The 17,815-nt window shown below is 35.7% G+C and overlaps 1 protein-coding gene across 1 annotated transcript in view; it reads left to right on the top strand.

Annotated features, from left to right (window-relative positions):
• The window catches only part of ZNF521 (zinc finger protein 521), a 322,613-nt gene that overhangs the window by 273,492 nt on the left and 31,306 nt on the right, over positions 1–17,815 (top strand). Inside the window, exons 5-6 of the mRNA XM_083359975.1 lie at positions 4,153–4,284; positions 8,178–8,293. Coding sequence (XP_083216101.1) covers positions 4,153–4,284; positions 8,178–8,293 — 248 coding nt within the window. The remainder of the gene's footprint in view (positions 1–4,152; positions 4,285–8,177; positions 8,294–17,815) is intronic.

Raw genomic sequence — 17,815 nt, 5'->3', positions numbered from 1 at the left:
CATGTGTACATTGGACTCCAAAAATTAACTGAAATATAAAATTTGAATGTGTGATTCATGGTAGCAAATTTGAAAAAACAGTCCCCATAAAGTGCCTGTTTTTTCACAGGCATAAACAGGCAGGCTGGTAGTACTTTTTGTGAGGAATATATAATTTCATGGGTAATAATTTTGTCAGTCTTATGTTTGCTTTAAACCACTCTATGTAGATGTTTTGCATTTGGCAAATATTTTGGAAGTTGCCATTGCTTATGTTCACATCGATAGATCTAAAATTGAGATTCCTTTTTTCTTTTCTTCATTAAAACGCATCCACCCAAATATTTGGGAAGAGGGTCCCTCCCACTGGTCTGTGAATAATAAGCCTCCCAGATTAGCCCCTGTGTGAGATAGACAGAAAATAAATTCAACAAATTAAATAAATAATTATCTATAATGCCTGATGTAATTCACATAACCGTCTAAGTGGGATTCCCCCCTCCCAATTCACAGACTAATTTAAGAGAGATTTTCCTCCCTACAAATATGGAATGCCATAGAACGTACCAAAAATGGGGAAATGTAGTGAGGAATTTTTAAGATATAGAAATATTGAAAGAATGTAGTGAGTAGCATGGTGGCCTTTTGTAAGGAATGAATATTTGTTGAAAGAAATAAACGTATATTGTTGTATACAAATGTTTGCTTCTGCCAACTTTGTTGTAAAAAATAGTAAGGTACAGAGAATAGTGAATGGTGTTGGTATAAACTAGATTTATGTAAGCTGCTTTTCTTTTCCTTTTATCATATTTCATGCCTTACTCCCTTTCTGTTTTGTTGTTATTTGTTTTCTTTTGTTTTGTTTTTGCATAATGTTGCTTATGCCGTAAGGGAATAGTTTGATATTCAAATATAAACGTTTGTGAATAACGTGGCCATTTGGATAATTCTGCCATCCTCCAAAATAGCTAGTGATAACTGCTCTTGGAGACCTGAATCAGATGTTTTAACTTGATCAAGAATTAACGTTCAGATTTTTTTAAAAAAAATCAATGGATTTATGGGGATATGAGTTACCAAGGAATGCACTGCATTCAACAAGCATAGCACATTTCTTTTTCTCAGCTAGGAAGTATATTTTCAAATCACGTTCAAATTCAGGTAACCAAAAGAAAGTCCAGCCTTTCACATGCCACTTCTGTTTTGGATTTTATGAATATGTTGATGCAACTAAACTTTCTAAAATACTCCACTGCAAATATTTATTCCAAAGTAAAACTATATTTATTTAGTGGGATTTACTTCCTGATCTCAGTGGGAAAGATTTTACACCCCAACTGCACTAGATTAATACCTGGAGAAAGAAAAAGGTTTTGGGTCACACACAATATTTTTTTTCAGAATTGCCTATTTGTGACTTAGGAGTAGTCTTCGTTTCTGCAGAAAGTTACAATTTCTGACCAAAGAGACAACTTCTTTGACTGCTAATATAATTGCTCTCACTGGCTAAAAATATTACACATCGGCAGGGTTTTTGCACATATATACCGTAGTTATGTAATTCTTTTAGCTTAACCATCTCTGATAATGTTGTCAGGAATGAGGGAGCTGGTGCAGCAGACAGCAGTAATTTTATGTTAATTATGCCTCTTTGTATTAAGGATAAATCCCAATCATTTTGAGCCAAAACATCAGGAATCTAATCACTTTTCTTGGTTTTAGTTTGTCATAGTTTGGGAGAACAACTCAGTGATGAGGTTAGATAGTTTATTTGTTTGTTTGTTTTTCAAATTTATACAGTTGCCTATCTCACATGAAATGACGCTGGGCAACATACAATAAAGACATAAACTGAAGGCCATACTTAATTTAATTGTTGCCTCCTATCTTTTCATCATTTCTTGGGAGTCAATCATGGAAGGCTGTGTTACTTTACATATGGTGGGACAATTTAGTATTCAGTTGATAGCTGTTATCTTAAAATACACCAGAGTGGTGTACTAGGTGAGTGTGCATGTGTTTTTCTTATTAACTGGCTAATATATTTACGTGTCAAACGAAACTGTAGATATAACACAATAGTGACACAGAGGAGGACCTTTTCTAAGATAGGCTGAGGGAATTGAACCCTGTACAAAAGAGCTGGGGGCTGCATTTTACCTAGCAACTGTTTCTAAGTAGGACAACCGATCACTGTTCCCATGGTGGAAGAAAAGGAGCTTGCAACATTGCTGAGAAGAAAGACTAACGCTAGACCTAGGATGAACAGGGAGGGAGAAAGGGCACCAAGGGCCTGCAGCTGATAGCGGGGGAGGTTTTAGGATCAATTTGGTAGTACTTGGAATGCCTCTAGCTGGGAAAAAAATGAAGGACCTCTGAGACTCTCAGTAAGATGGTTACTAATAAGGGGAGGAGAAAGCCAGTTCAAAGATAATGCAGACTTTCATATTCAGGACAAAGAGCTGTTGTTCCGTGCAAGTTTTTTAAAAACAGAAACCTTAATATTTATCAAAAGTAAACATTAGTATGATATGTGGTAACATCTAAATAAAAATGGAATCTACAAATTCTTTCACACCCATGACAATCACTGTCTTTGCAGCTGACAAGAAGTTGCATGGTTGAAGTTGTAACATCTGTCAGAGAGGAAAGTTTATAATGAAACAATATAAAAATAAGATAGGAAAGGAAAGGTACCTGAACACTTGCTTGTTGCGTTATAGGAACTTTCTGCATGATAGTTTTGTAGCCCATCAGATTTAAGAAAAACTAGACAACTAGTTGGATTCTCACTGGGTCATCCTTTGAAAAATAGGTAGTACAATCTGATGTGAAAGAATGAACATTAAATTTTAGGCTGACCATATTTTTTTTACCCCAATGTTGGATGGTCCTGTGATGATCTAAGAAGAATATGTATCATAAATAAAAACAATAATTGTAGTGGCAAACAAACTTCAATAATGTCAGTGTTTATTATCTAAACTGATATACAACCTTGAGCCTTGGTGGAGCAGTGGGCTAATGCCTCCTTAAGTAACACCAGCTGCCTGCAATTAGTGCAGGCTCGCATCCCCACCAGGCTCAAGGTTGACTCAGCCTTCCATCCTTCCGAGGTAGGTAAAATGAGGACCCAGATTGTTGGGGGCAATAAGCTGACTTTGTAATAATGCCGCTTGGGGGGGGGGTGTGAAAGCCCTAATAAGCAGGCATATACATAGAATGAAGGCTACTGCTAAGCTTGTAAGCCGCCCTGAGTCTTCGGAGAAGGGCGGGATATAAATGGAATTTAAATAAAAAAATAAAAATAAAAATACAGAATAACCAAGGGTGAGCACAAAAGCAGTGGGAAAGGAGTGACTTCTGACTTCCTCCCTGCTTTCCTGTTGATTTTGCTTGTGGGAAACTGGCGGGAGCATCAAAAATCAGGATCCCATTACTGTGGGGACATCGAAACAGCCACCACTTTGCAAATAAACTGATCTGAACAATTTTAATTCTACAACAGTAATGGGTCCCAGATTTTTTAATGCATTCTTTAAGTTAGCAGATGTTAGATAACCTTGATTCAGAAATTGTTGTGGTATAATGCTCTGCTCAGGATAACTTGAGGGTATAAACAAACAAACAGATAAACATGAGCGTTATAGTTGTATTTAGATAATAGAAGTATTTGAGTTTTCTTCACTTTTGTAGCATCCAATACTTGGTAGCTCTTATTCACCTAACCTGTATATAGAGTGATTGCTGCCAAAACAGAACCGTAATATGCACCCTTATTCTACTGTAGACTTTGGTGCAGAATAAGTTCTACAGCCAAATCAAGGGCACCAAGACAATTATCTAATTAATTAAATCTAATTATCTGATTAATTAAAACTGGGTGCATGTGCACGCACTTATATTACCAGTTGTGTTCAGTTTCATTTATATTGTTAAATCTAGCTGCATTTACTTCTAATTCTTGGTAGCAAGCAAATGTTTTAATAGCAACAGATTTGGAGGAGGAAGAAAGGGTTGCTTTGGAGCACTTCTTGAAAAGTTGTTTAATATGTGATATTTATCATTTATGATTGCTTTATTCTCTTGCAAAGTGTCCTGTATTTTTTGACAAAACATTAGAGGGCAGGCATAACCAATAATGATACATTTTCTCCAATTTTACCCCATCAGATGAAGGACTAAATCATGAATGCAAGTTGTGCAACCAGACATTTGATTCTCCTGCCAAACTCCAGTGCCATCTAATAGAGCACAGTTTTGAAGGAATGGGAGGAACCTTCAAGTGTCCAGTCTGCTTTACAGGTGAGACTCTAATAGGACTCATTCATTGTGCGCCTTGGTTTTAATTGACTCGTGTATATTCTTCACTGATATCATTTATACCACACTATTGAAATCGGGATTCTATCTTTTCAACATTCCTCTCTCACAAAATACATATTTATCTGATTTGTAGGATGGGACTCAGAGATGGGATCCTCTTGCTGTGTAATAGGTTTTCTGCTTATTCAAAGTATTGGGGTAGAATGGGATGGGATTTCTGCCTCCATAACTGCATTCCTGGATGTCATATCTTTGGCTGACTTGATACAGTTTTTCCACTGGAACACATAGCGTTACAGAGAGAACTAGGGTATTACTATTATGTTTTTCATCCTCAGAATACTGATAGACTGCCAAGACTGTTTTATTACTTACTGAAAATATGGAGAAAATAAACAGTTAGTTTTTCATATTAACAGCAAGAGGCTGAAAATAGTCTGTCTTTACCTTTTCTTGCCCAAATCTTAGTAACTTTGAACCTTATTACTGGTTTTTCTTGGAAGCCAATACTTACTTTAATATCTGTTTTTAAAAATTTTAAAAGCAGTATATGATACAATATTGGGGAAAGCACCTGATATTCTCAGGTGAGAAAAATAAACAAGTTTGGTCTAATGTAGGGGTCTCCAACTCCCAGTCTGCGACCTGATAATGATTCTCAGCCCTTTGGGAGCCAGACTGTGCAAGGGGCAGGCAAGTGCGCAAAGCTTCATTTGCACATGCTCAGGAGATAGGATGCAAGCATGAATCCATCCCCTTCCCCACATTGCCAACGCTACTGCTGCTGCTGGTCATGGAGCCATAAAGTTGGGGACCACTGTTCTAATGTAACTAGGCTAGAAACCAGGAGACCATGAGTTCTAGTTCAGCTGAGTCATGAAAGCTGGTTGACCTTGGCCCAGTGACTCTCTCAGCCAAGTCATCTCATAGGATTGTTGTGAGGAAAATAGGAGGAGAAAGGAGAATTAGGTATGTTAGCTGCCTTGAATTATTTTTCAAACTAATAAAGGCAGGATATAAATGAATATGTACAGAAATAAAAAATAGGCTACACATGTTGAGTATGACTATATTTGGGCTATGCATGGCACTGGTATTTTCACCACCAAAATTGGTGATGTTTATTACTGAAATAAATGTGTGACTAGTTTTGCAGAAATTAGGAATGAAATAAAATACATCTATGTGCAGGTGGATTTTTATCCTATCATTTACTACCATCAGTGACATTAGTGCAATACTCTAAAACAGGTGTGTCCAGCCTATGACCCATGGGCCACATGCGGCCCTGGAAAGTTAGTAATTCTTGCCTCCAAAGTAGTAAACATTAACTATATTATATATTTTATATGTGGCCCAAGACAATTCTCTTTACTCAGTGCAGCCCAGGCAAGCCAAAAGATTGGACATCGTGCTCTAAAACATGATCCTATTGATTGTCAATTAAACGATCATTGCACCACTATCATAAACTACCATGCTGAAATCAAAAAGACACTCTCAACTCACAGTATGCGGATTCCTACACCAGACTAAAATATGTTGATCAAATACATCTAAATGCAATACAAACAACACATGGCTATCTGTGCCCATACAGCTTGCATGTTGATTCATTATGAGTAGTCAGCATAATGACTTGCAGCTGAGTCACTCTTTTGAAATATATGAAAATAAATCTTTCCTGCTTAATCATTATATAATGCATGCTGCTGCTACTCAGTGATAAGCATGCATTTGTGACTTTTTTCAGTAAATCATGAGTACATACTACCCTTTCGATCTAAATCTACATCCTCCAAATTGCCTTACTTTTAGATTATTTTCAGCCCACGCAACAGCAAATCATCCACTACTTTTCCTTCTGCAACCAAACTAATCCCATGCCATTTTTCCAGTGCTGCCGGAATAGGGACTCAATCACATATCATTCTAGTGAAAGAAACCCCATCTGTCAGCTTTTTACAGATCCACTTCCTTTAAGAGAAGGCCTCTTGCACAGTGTGAAACACAGAGACTTTCTGGATGAAACATAACTTAAAACTATAATTGGAAATCTAACCATTTAAGGGCCGCATAGAAACATTTTACTTTTAATAGCAGTAATGCCATTGAACTTGACAATTTGAAAATAATGTCTAGATGCAGGATCTGTTTTCTGAGAGTAAAGTCAGCAGTCTGCACAGCTGTGTATCATCAATAGGATGCATTTCAGGATTATTATTTCTACACTGAAAAGAAAGCTCCAAAATGTTATTTCTTGTTCTTTGGCAGCACTTTCCCCAATAAAACAGAGGCAAGCCTTGCTGCTATTTCTAATTATTGCCTCCTACTTACTAGTTAAACATTTTCCCTCTGTATTATAACATTTAGTTACTTTTCAGCACACAGGTTGCTCTAATAATGTTTGAAGCTACTTTTGTTTTCAACAGTGTGCTGTCAGCCATGCTAGTTTGGTAATTCCCACAGTTGAGTTTTTGTTTTGTTTTCCACATTTTTCTACATGTAGACAGAAGTCATTAATGTTGAGTTTATATACTATATTTACACCTAAAGTGTATTGTAGGCAACTTTTAATACCATTTGTGATTCTAGAGCGTAGGTTTTGGCTGTGTAATAAAACATTAGAAAAACAATCCTATTTCTGTTTCTTTCCATGAATAGATTTCCCAAATAACAACAAAAACAACATTTCAGCTAGAGGCTTTATAAAATGTGTTCAAAGTATTGAAACTCTTACTCCAATATGTATGTTGAAAATGAAAACATTTTTTTTTGCTGATGGGGTAAATAGATACAGCACATTAATGATAGACAATGATGTTTTAGGAGTAATATGCTATTAAATTTATACAATGTGCAGAATATTATCACCAATATAAATTTTATACAGAAAATGGAATCCAATAATTTTAATGTAATGAAAAATGTGATTAAAATGTATGACTCATAAGAGCCCTGTTCTAATTCTTTCTTTGTTGTTGGCATTCAATTAGAATTATTTTAATGATTAGGAATGGAGTCAAAGTTAAATGCCAGCATCTTTAATAAATCCTTACTCTGCCTATACAAATTAATATTGTATATGCAAACTTTTTTTAGGTCACAGTGCACCAGGCATCCATCAGAAGTCAGTGCTGCCAACCCAAACACTGCCTCTGGCATATACAATTTAATTATTAATACTATGTCTCCTAGGTAAACTGTTACACAGTCTTAGGGCCTTGTTTGTAGTCATTAAAATTGAACGTGTTTATATTATTGAAACCTTTGCATTCAGTGTGTACTCAGCGTTGATCTTAAAGTATCCAAAGAGAATTTACCTGTAGTTCTGTTTCACATTTATAGATATTGCCCCAATATAGCTGTGGGATATAATTTTTTACATTAATACATTTCTGTACAGAATTGTTTTAATACATTAACACATTTCAATACAAGATAGAATCGGCTACTTAGGCAAATGCACAAAACAGGCTTTAGAATCTGTTGCTTCCAAATTTTTCAGTAGCAAGATTTTTAGCGTTGAGTTTTAGTGGAGTATGGTTTAATTTAAAATTGTTGTGGTAAAATGGGAAAAGTACGCTTCTAACTGTTTGTGATTTAAGTCTCATTTGATTATGTTTTTACCAGACATATAAGCATGGTTCTTTACAAAGAATAGAAAAGAAAATTAAGACTTGAATGTCGAGCTGAATAATCATGGCTGGTGCCTATTATAGCAACAGTGTAATCAGAAATTATAGGGTTCTTTGATAATTGTACCCTTTGCAATTGCTGGGAGTAATGAGGAAATGTTCGCTGAAAAAAGTCTTTCAATGTAATAAAATGAACTAACAAAAAGTTCACATTTTCCTTTTTGATGTTTCCAGTATTTGTTCAAGCCAACAAATTGCAGCAACATATTTTTTCAGCCCATGGGCAAGAAGACAAGATCTACGACTGCACACAATGCCCACAGAAGTTCTTCTTTCAAACAGAATTGCAGGTATTTTGCTTTTCCTCTGTTTGCATAGAGGCGGCATAAAATATATTATTCATTAGGTACTAATTATTGGCTAAATTGCTCCAATGTATTGGTTTCTCTGAAGTTCTACAATGCTTCCTGAGAAGAGGGGTAAGGAGAGATGGATCAGTAGAAAAAATATATGTAGTCAGACCACAAAGTGAACTAAGTTGTTTCCAAGAACTTTAAAGCATGTAAAAGGGGGTATATAAATTAGAAATATTTTTTTGTATTTTTTTAACCCCAAACAGATAATTGCATTTTGGAAGTTCTACCAAACAGTTTCTGATCAGCTACTGTTTGACAGAAACAAAAGCTGAAACATTTTGGTTGTTTAAGGTTTCAGTTTGAACAATACTCATAAGGATCCTGGAGTGCTTTTACACCTCTTCTGCATGGTCTGGCAATGGCCTGCCCACCTCCTGATCTTGCTTTCCTCTTTTTCCTCCCACCCCTGCTTTCCCACAAAACTACTGCCAGGAGTGAAGTTTGCACGTGCTGTCACCAACGAAAATCCTTATCTTGGCTTTTTCATTCCATATGCAGATGATATAATCTGAAATATGCATGTTTTAGGTTGGACACAGACCTCCCAAAGCCAGCTGTTCTATGCCTAGATTTTTTTTGTACATGGAACATCCATATTATAGTGTGGATTTGGAAAAGCTGGTTAGTTCATTTCCATTTCCCTTCTCTACTAAGGATGGTTAGAAAGCTATAGTTTTTCAGTCTCATAAAGAAGCAACCGCTGTATATGTATCAAATTTAAATAACAGCTGTAAATCAGAAACAAAAAAGCCTCACTCATTTCCATAGAAAAAGAATTGGCAGCGCTACATCCGTGGGTGCCAAACTACCTGCAGGAGACATAGATGGTGTCTGTGAACCCCAAACTAGCAACATCTGGAGAATTGTAGGCGAGAATGCCACAGTCTCATGAGGTTATACAAGAATCAAGTCATCAGGGCCTCATAAGATGTAATTGTTTCACCAGATACCTACCATATTTTTTAAAAAATATATTTTTGGACAACCAAATGACTGTGTGATTACATTGTCATTTAAAATACTGTTGATTTCTCCCACTTACATTTTTGGGTAGAACAAAGTGATCCCTGGAAAGTAGTTGCAGCTGCTAATATCTTGATCCAGCCATGAAATCACTTGAAACAAACCATTTGTTTCAAGTATTCTGAATTTCATTGTATGAATTTCTACAGTCCTGAACACAATACTTTGAAAGCTAATATATTCTTTATAGTAGCAGATAGAATCTGTAATTGCTCAGCCCCAGAAATAATTCCACATCCTACAAGCAGTTACTATTGTGTAACATTTAGATGTAACTAATTAAATGTAGCTATAAAAGGGCAGCAGGAATTTGGAAAGCACAGGCATGACTCTTGCATGAGCAATATTTAAAGCAGGGGTCCCCAACCTATGGGCTAGCGCTGCTGTGCAGGCACTAGCAGCCCCATTTGCACATGCGTGGGGGCACTAGCACCGCCACCAGGACCAGCGAATGCTAGCCCGCTTGCTCATGCTTGTGGACCCTAGCAGCCTGTTTGTGCATGCTCATGGGTGCTAGCGGCCCATTTGCACATGAGCACAGGCACCAGCATGCTGGTGGTGGTGTGGGTGCACATGGCTCGTTTGCTCATGTGCACAGCCTGTTGGCACATGAGCTCATGCCATTATCATGCACGCAGCTATTTGTACTTGCTCACGCGGGGCTGTGTGCGCACACATTTCCCTGCTTCTCCCTTTCCTTCTGGACCACCAAGGCTGAAAGGTTGGGGAGCTCTGATTTAAAGTGCTTGTTTTAAAATGGATGGATTACCACCTCTGCTCCAGGGGCTGGCACCAGCTAATGTTCCTGACTAACCCTGCACAATATGGCATATGAAAAAGGAAAAAGCTACTGGATAAAACAGAACAAGAATCAAATTTGGGGCCTTCAATACTACCGAAGTATTGAAGGGTCATTACAAGGACAAATTAGGTAGAATTTAATACAATAAACTTGATTTGTTTCCTCAGTTAGTCTTTGTTCTCAGTAATAGGAAGGAGGTACAATATGCAACTATGCATCAGTACTGTAACTGAGAATTGTGATTTTTATTGGTATAAACCCTATCCTCAATTTTGGCTTGACACGATGACTAACTGTGACTAGTTTCATAACCTAGAGATTTTTTCTGTTCTGGTATAAATAAGATCACTTCGTTCCAGCTTCTTACTATATCAGTCATATTTATTTGATTGTAAATACAAATGCAATACATTCACATATCCAAATTAAAGCATTTCATGTGCAAATTAGTTTAATCAAAAATTTTCTAGAGGTATAGAACTAAACTGTAGTAATTATTTTGCTAGCTGAATAATAAAATATTAAAAGTTGGGTAAGGCTTAAAAATACTGTCTTAATTATTATGTTACTCAATAGGTCTATTAGTCTCATAGCAATTCCCATAGCTTGAATATTTCTGATAGAATTCTTCTTATCAGAATTTCATCTTACTTGGCAGTCTTTTTCTTGAACCTAAAAGAAAGTTTTGTCCTTCATTAAAAGTAATAATGTTGAGTCAGTGCTATTTTGTTGTAAACCCACATTCTGCTTTCAGTGGGATACTATAGAGATTTCACTAGAGAGAAATGGAAAGAAAGAAAGTCTAAAGATTATTATGTGAAGATAGAATTTTTTTTAAAAAAAATGGGCAAGCTGTTACTACATAGCAACTATGGATTTGCTAAGAAAAAAAATATTTCTATTTCACCTACTGAAAATTAAGAAAATTGCTTATCTAAAATTATTGAACTGGTTTTTGGATTCATAAACAAGCTACAAATAGTGATGTAGCATTTTTAAAAAATAAGATGAATGCACCCAGTGAGATAACATGTGGAAACGTATACATTCATAAATTCCACATCATAACAACATACCAATAGATTGATGAATCTAAGCATCTAAAGTTGTTATTGTATCATATTTACCTTGATGAAAAGTAATAAAATACACCAAAGCTGATGATTATGGATGAAATAATATCTATTCAAAGAACTATTTTCTATAGCTTTTGAACTAATCTAAGTAAGAAAAACCAGCTTAAGCAAAATTCACAATGTGGCTTCCCATTTCACCTGCAGTTGATTCTATAGGTCCTTGTGGCATGCACTTGTACTATAAATGCAAATGATAAAACACACATAATCTTAATTCCACCCACTTTTCTTGCAGTGGAAAATGTGTATTGGAAACTGGCACTAGATTGTGCTATAAAAACGGCTGATAAAGTTTTTTGTTCATTAATGTGTGCCTCCAAACAGCCATTGTCCTTGGAAAATAATTCAATGCAATAGTGGCTTTTAAATGAAAGGAGTTATCACAACCTTAGCAGGGGCCAGTTTGTTTATAGTTTCTCAGGAGTGCCCCCCCCTTCTAAACTTATTCTCAACAGATGGTCTAGAGTTCAAAATGTTTTGTGTATATCGCTTCATCACTGATAGGTACAGCTTTAACTGTGATTTAGTGAAACACTGAACTGAGCTGAGTACAGAATTTCGGTGAAGGCCAAATAAACTAACATAGGTTAGCATTGCAGACTGGGATTAGATACAAGAGCTATGAAAATATGATCACCATTGTGAAATCATTGCAATCAAATTTAGGTGATCTTAATGCAGCATGTGGCTACTATTAGTAATTAATTATTCTGGTAGGACATATGAAAGCAGCTTTAATAAGTCAAATTGTAGCTGCATGTTCAGAGCCCTAGTTTGTGACATGTATTGTATATTTTTGGGAGAAAGAAACAGGTTCATGGCAAAAAAGATTATATAATGTAAAAGAAAATGCTGTACAATTTCAATTGCTTTGGCTTAAATAAGAAGTATAAATAACACATCAGATAGTAAATGAAACTTCTGAAAGAATAGGAAATATAGCCATAGTATATATTATAGTAAATATAGTATAGTATAGTAAATATAGTAAATATGGTAAAAGATAAGATATAATTACTTTTCAAAAATTAGAAAATGCAGAGAATGAGAATTTAAAACTGTTCAGTAAAGTGATAAAGGGCAACAAAAGGTCATGTAGAGGCCAGATTTACAAGTAAAATTCAACCTGTTGATTTAGGAGAAATGTGCACTAAATTAGAGGTAAGCAATGTTTGGCCTCCATATATTATTGAACTGCAATTCCCATCATCCCTTACCATTATTAATGCAAGTTAGGCCTAATAGGAACTGCATGAGATTAAAAAGATTCTTTCAGTTCAGTGATTTTATGCTAATAATAGAACGTAGGGCTTTTGCTGAACCAAGAAACTTCTGTTTTGAAAATATCCAGGAGCACAACACCCCCCACACACACACACAAACACATACATATACACAGCTGTGTAGATTTATCAAATTCGTTGTTCATTTGTAAGCACTGAATTTTCAGTGTTTTATTGGCTAGTCTAAGGCCAACAAGAAGAAGATTTGCGTAGAAGAAAATCCATATTATAGAAGACAGAGGTTGGGTTCACACACTAATTTATAGTGTGGCTTGCTTTGTTTGGTCTTAGTTTTTTTAGTGGTTGAAACTTCTTTTTAAATCTCAGTGTATGATCCCAAGAAATTGTGGCTTATTCAACTAGACATTGCTAAGCAAACTATGGCTTAGTACAATGACTAGACCAAAACTACCTGTCATGTCTGTTTTATTGCAGTATTGCATTCTTTATGCAATTTTGATATAAAATCTAAAATCCGTTCTGTGATAGCCAAAAAATTAAACATTTGGAGTGACATTTTAAGTGTGCTGCCATTTACAATGCTATTGCTAATGAGCTGCCACTCATTAGATTGGAAATTGTTTGCATTTAATTTTGAGACTGACACTACAAAAGCTTGCAGTCTGTTCCTAACAAAAGAGATAATAATGGAGTTGAAATCGTGTGCTGACCGCAGTATTGCCCCAACAATTATTGATAAATCATATAAAGAGTGGGAACTTTCAGCTGAAGCAGATTAAATGTGAAGAATATATTCTTAAGGGGAAAAGGCAAGAGTGTTTCTTTAAGTAAAATAAAGAATTAAAGTTGACAATTCTGAATCCCTGGAATGTATGAAAAAAACTGCCCTTGTTTTTCAGCCCCTGAAATTCATCTGCAATTGCACATTAGGTCAAACTAATCTTTTGACTTATTTTTATTTAAAAGAAAGCCTATATGAATTCCAATTAACCTCAGTCAGCTGAAGTGAAATGGTTTCACATAATACATAATTTAGCCTTATTTCAGAAGACACCAAGTTGACTAAATTCTGGCCTAGCTTCTACACAAATAAATAATCAAATTGGAGTTTGCGTGTAGAACCTCCTTGCTGTTAATTCAGGGGCCAATAACATTGTACCCTTGAGATGGTTTAGATTAAAACTGACACTAATGTCCGCTGACATTAAGGGACAAGGGACAGTAAAGGATTATGGGGACTGGAATATCAGATTGCCTAACTCCGCTTTAACAAATATGATTGTGTGTCTTCATATCAAGGTGATTTCTTCCATCTGTGACGCAGGAGATAAAAAACATTAAATTAGTGAGGTTTGTGGATCATAGAGTCTGCTCAAAACCTTAATTTACTGGGGTATAGAAACTAAATTTAGACACAGTAAAAAAAAGGGGAGGGGTTGAAGCTTCTTCTAAGTCTCACTCAATTCCTGGCGTCAATATGGACAGTTCTATATATTTTAATTGGCAACGCTAAAGAAAATATTTGCTGCTGTCTCCTTCTATAATATATGTTTCCCTTTCCACAGGCCTGCAATTTTTTGGTGATCTATCCAGGATCAACCATATCCAAACTTGCTTAACTTTTTCAAGTTTAGCCAAGGATGGTTTGGTACTGCCTCTACTGGGCACAGACTTATAAGTGATGTGCTATTTTCCTGGCAGTCCATTTCCATTTCCCCCAATAGTTAACATGTATGTAGTTTGGTCTGAAAGAAATACTTTGGGAGAAATATTTCTTCTTTCTACTTTTTTTTCTTTTTAAATCGTATTTTGAAATTTTAATGTTTAAGAAAAGAATGCTTCCGATTCTTTCCACTGCTATTTTTCTCCCTTGGGAACTGAAGGAATTTACAGCTATATTAGTCTTTCATAAGGTAATTCATTCCTGAAAAAGAAACTTCCTGGTCTAGAGTGTGTGAACTCAACCTGCCTTTGATTGGCCTATTCAAATGTAATCACTCCCAGTGGGTAGGTGGTTCATTAGTCTATGAATATTTATAGCTCTTAGTAAAATACACTACATCAGACTGTCACAGTTACATTCTCAAAGTACCAAGAAGTATGTAAAATGATTAAACAGCTTGGCTATGTCGATGTAGACAATTGAAATATTTTTTCTCCCTACAGGGGCAGTTGTAATCATGTATAGAGTAACCTTTCTTTTCTTCAAAGGGTTCTAAATATTGTTTAGCTATAATGTCATTTAATTTCACTATACTTTGAAAAAATTCAGGATCACGTGTCACTTTGTAATCTGGATATAATGCAATAAGTAATTGCACAGATAGCAATCATTTAGATTTAGTTAGTGAATATGTGTGCTTTCGTAAAAACACTGTACTATGCAGTAAAAGGAAACTTGTTTATGCTATTATATTTTTAGCCTACTTTTCAAGGGAAGAAAATGTTTTCCATTATGGTTGAAATAAAATAACTATTATGCATAATACTGAGAGGAAATATGAGACTGTCATTATAGCATTTTTTACATTTTTTTTAATGTTTTATAAGTTTTCTTAAAAAAAAGTTCCAGAAAGTGAAAATAGTTTGCATTATGGTAATACAAACATTCAATGGAGTGTTCAGAAGGAAAGATTTTTAAGTCCACAAAATTCATACAAACATTGCTACTCAAACTGTATTCCTCAACTTAGTAATAAAAGGTTCTGTTAGATATACTAGTTAACTATTTACTGTCTAAAAACATAATTTATATCTAGCATGATCAACTTCTTTGCTTTCTAATTCATTCATAGTTGGAATCTCAATTAAGTTTCAATATTTGTTTTAAAATATCCCATTAGAATAAATATGTAAGGAGGAGTCACAGTGAAGTATTTTGTCAATTTTATAAAACTAAAATTTCCAACTGAAATAATTTATTTTATGTTTATAATTATTCCAGAAACCAATTTAGAGAGTAGCATTCAGTGTACATAGAAAAACTGTGGCTTCATTTTCACACTTTTTGTTTTGGGGTTTATTTTCCCATTTCAACTTCTCATGTTGTTATAACAATTTTATTACTTATTACATAGTGGGAAATAATTTCTCTATGTGTGTATGTATATTTGTGTGTATGTCTGTATGTGTGTTTATCAAAATGAATACTCTTCCCTTTTCTTAATGATCAGTTTAGCATCTCTACACAATGAAATACTAGTTTTAAAGTAGAAAAAATGTTATCACTGTTGACGATTGCATTTCCCACAGCCACTGCAAATACCAATGCTAATTAGTGAAATCAGTTGAAGAATAAGGTAATATAATAACCAATATACTCTCTAAAAATAAATAGCATTTCTGATAAATTAGTAGATGGACAGTGGAATTTGAATTTGTAGTCCAAAATGGAGCAGTGGGCTGATGCCTCCTTAAGTAACCCCAGCTGCCTGCAATTAGTGCAGGTTCGAGTCCCACCAGGCTCAAGGTTGACTCAGCCTTCCATCCTTCCGAGGTAGGTAAAATGAGGACTCAGATTGTTGGGGGCAATTAAGCTGACTTTGTAATAATGCCGCTTGGGGGGGGGCGAAAGCCCTAACAAGCAGGCATATACATAGAATGAAGGCTACTGCTAAGCTTGTAAGCCGCCCTGAGTCTTCGGAGAAGGGCGGGATATAAATGGAATTAAAATAAAATAAAAAATAAATAAATAAATAAATAAAATGTAAGTATATCTGACTGCCAGTTCACATTCTATGGAATTAATGATGACATCAATCCAGTATACCAGCAGTCCCCAACCTTTCCACCTTGACAGCCCAGTGTGTGTGGGGGGGAGGGAGAAACGTGGGTGGCAGGCGCGCAAACTCTTCATTGGTGTGAGCAGCAGGCACATGCACTTTGCACTCGTGCAAATGGAGCTTCACACATGAGCAGAGGACACTTGCACTTGTGCATGAAGCTCCGCTTGCACCAGCAGAGGGCCCTTGTTCTTGTGTACGAAGCTCCACTCATGTGACTGGACCTTTGCACTTGAACACCCTTCACTTGCATGAGTGGAGCTTCGTGTGGGAGTGCAAGGGCCCACCACTCACGCAAATGGAGCTTCGCACATGTGCATGCTTGCCCATCACTCGCGTGGCTTGGTTTCGAACAGGCTGCAGGCCGATAGTGGGCTGCAGCTCAGGGGTTGGACACCCCTGCAGTATACTATAGTTATTCCAAGATGCATTCTAAATTCAGATCCAGAACTCATTACCAGCAAAATATCTTCTTATGTTGTACCTGTTTCTGCCAAAGGGCATTTGTATCATGACAATCATTAGATTAATCATGCCTTTATTCACATAGGTAATTAGTGAGGTTTTTTGGAGGGAAATGTCAAAAAAACCCTATTTTGGCAAGGAAAAAGCTGCTTCACATATAAACACTGATGGAAGAGAATATTTGTAGCTCATGGTTGTAGCTCAGAAACTGTGGTGCTCTCTGATCTTGGTTGTTTTCTTGCAAACATTTCATTACAAAATTAGGTAAATATGATGATAATAACTGGTGATATTACCTAGGTTTGTAATGAAACGTCTGCAAGAAAACAACCAAGATCAGAGAACACCAACGACTTCACGTATGAATGAAATATTCTATTTTTCTACTAGAAAAAATAATACAGGAAATTTCCTCTTGTTTTCTTTTGTTTAGAAACCTCATCCCACAAAACAGTGATTACTTTCTTAACTGGATGGTTTTGGAACTGTATTTTGAACCAAATAATGTTGCGTATACATTCTTCAGTATGCAAATCTAAATATGTATAGCAAATGAAGATTAGCTGGGCAGAATTAAACTTTCATAGGCCAGCTATGTTTTCTGAAATCGTCTTTGCTTTTTTTGCCAGTATATTTGCCACTGATGGATAGCATAAGCTCCATTCAACAACTTATTGTTAGTTGGGCCATTGTCTTGCAACTAGAAGTTCTCACTGAATTATCTTTCATCTAAAGTTGAAAATAAATTACTGCTATTTTTAAAGAGCCAGAAGTACTCTGGACTATCCCTTCCTCCTAATCGAATTCTAACTCCTTCATGGATAATCCTAATGATTGAAGCACTTTCATCTAAGATTGTTTTGTATTTTTTTGACATTTAGAAGCAATTATAATAATGTGTTGAGCAGTAGCCTAAGAATCTTGAACTTTCCATGAGACTGAGGACAGTCCTGGCCACATTCAGTCTTTTTCACTAATTACATTATCTTAATTAAATTATCAGT

This window comes from Vipera ursinii (assembly GCF_947247035.1).
Source record: "Vipera ursinii genome assembly, chromosome: 3".
In the NCBI taxonomy this organism is placed as follows: Eukaryota; Metazoa; Chordata; class Lepidosauria; order Squamata; family Viperidae; genus Vipera; species Vipera ursinii.
The sequence above is the reverse complement of the archived record's forward strand: the minus strand, read 5'-3'. Positions and strand labels throughout refer to the sequence as shown.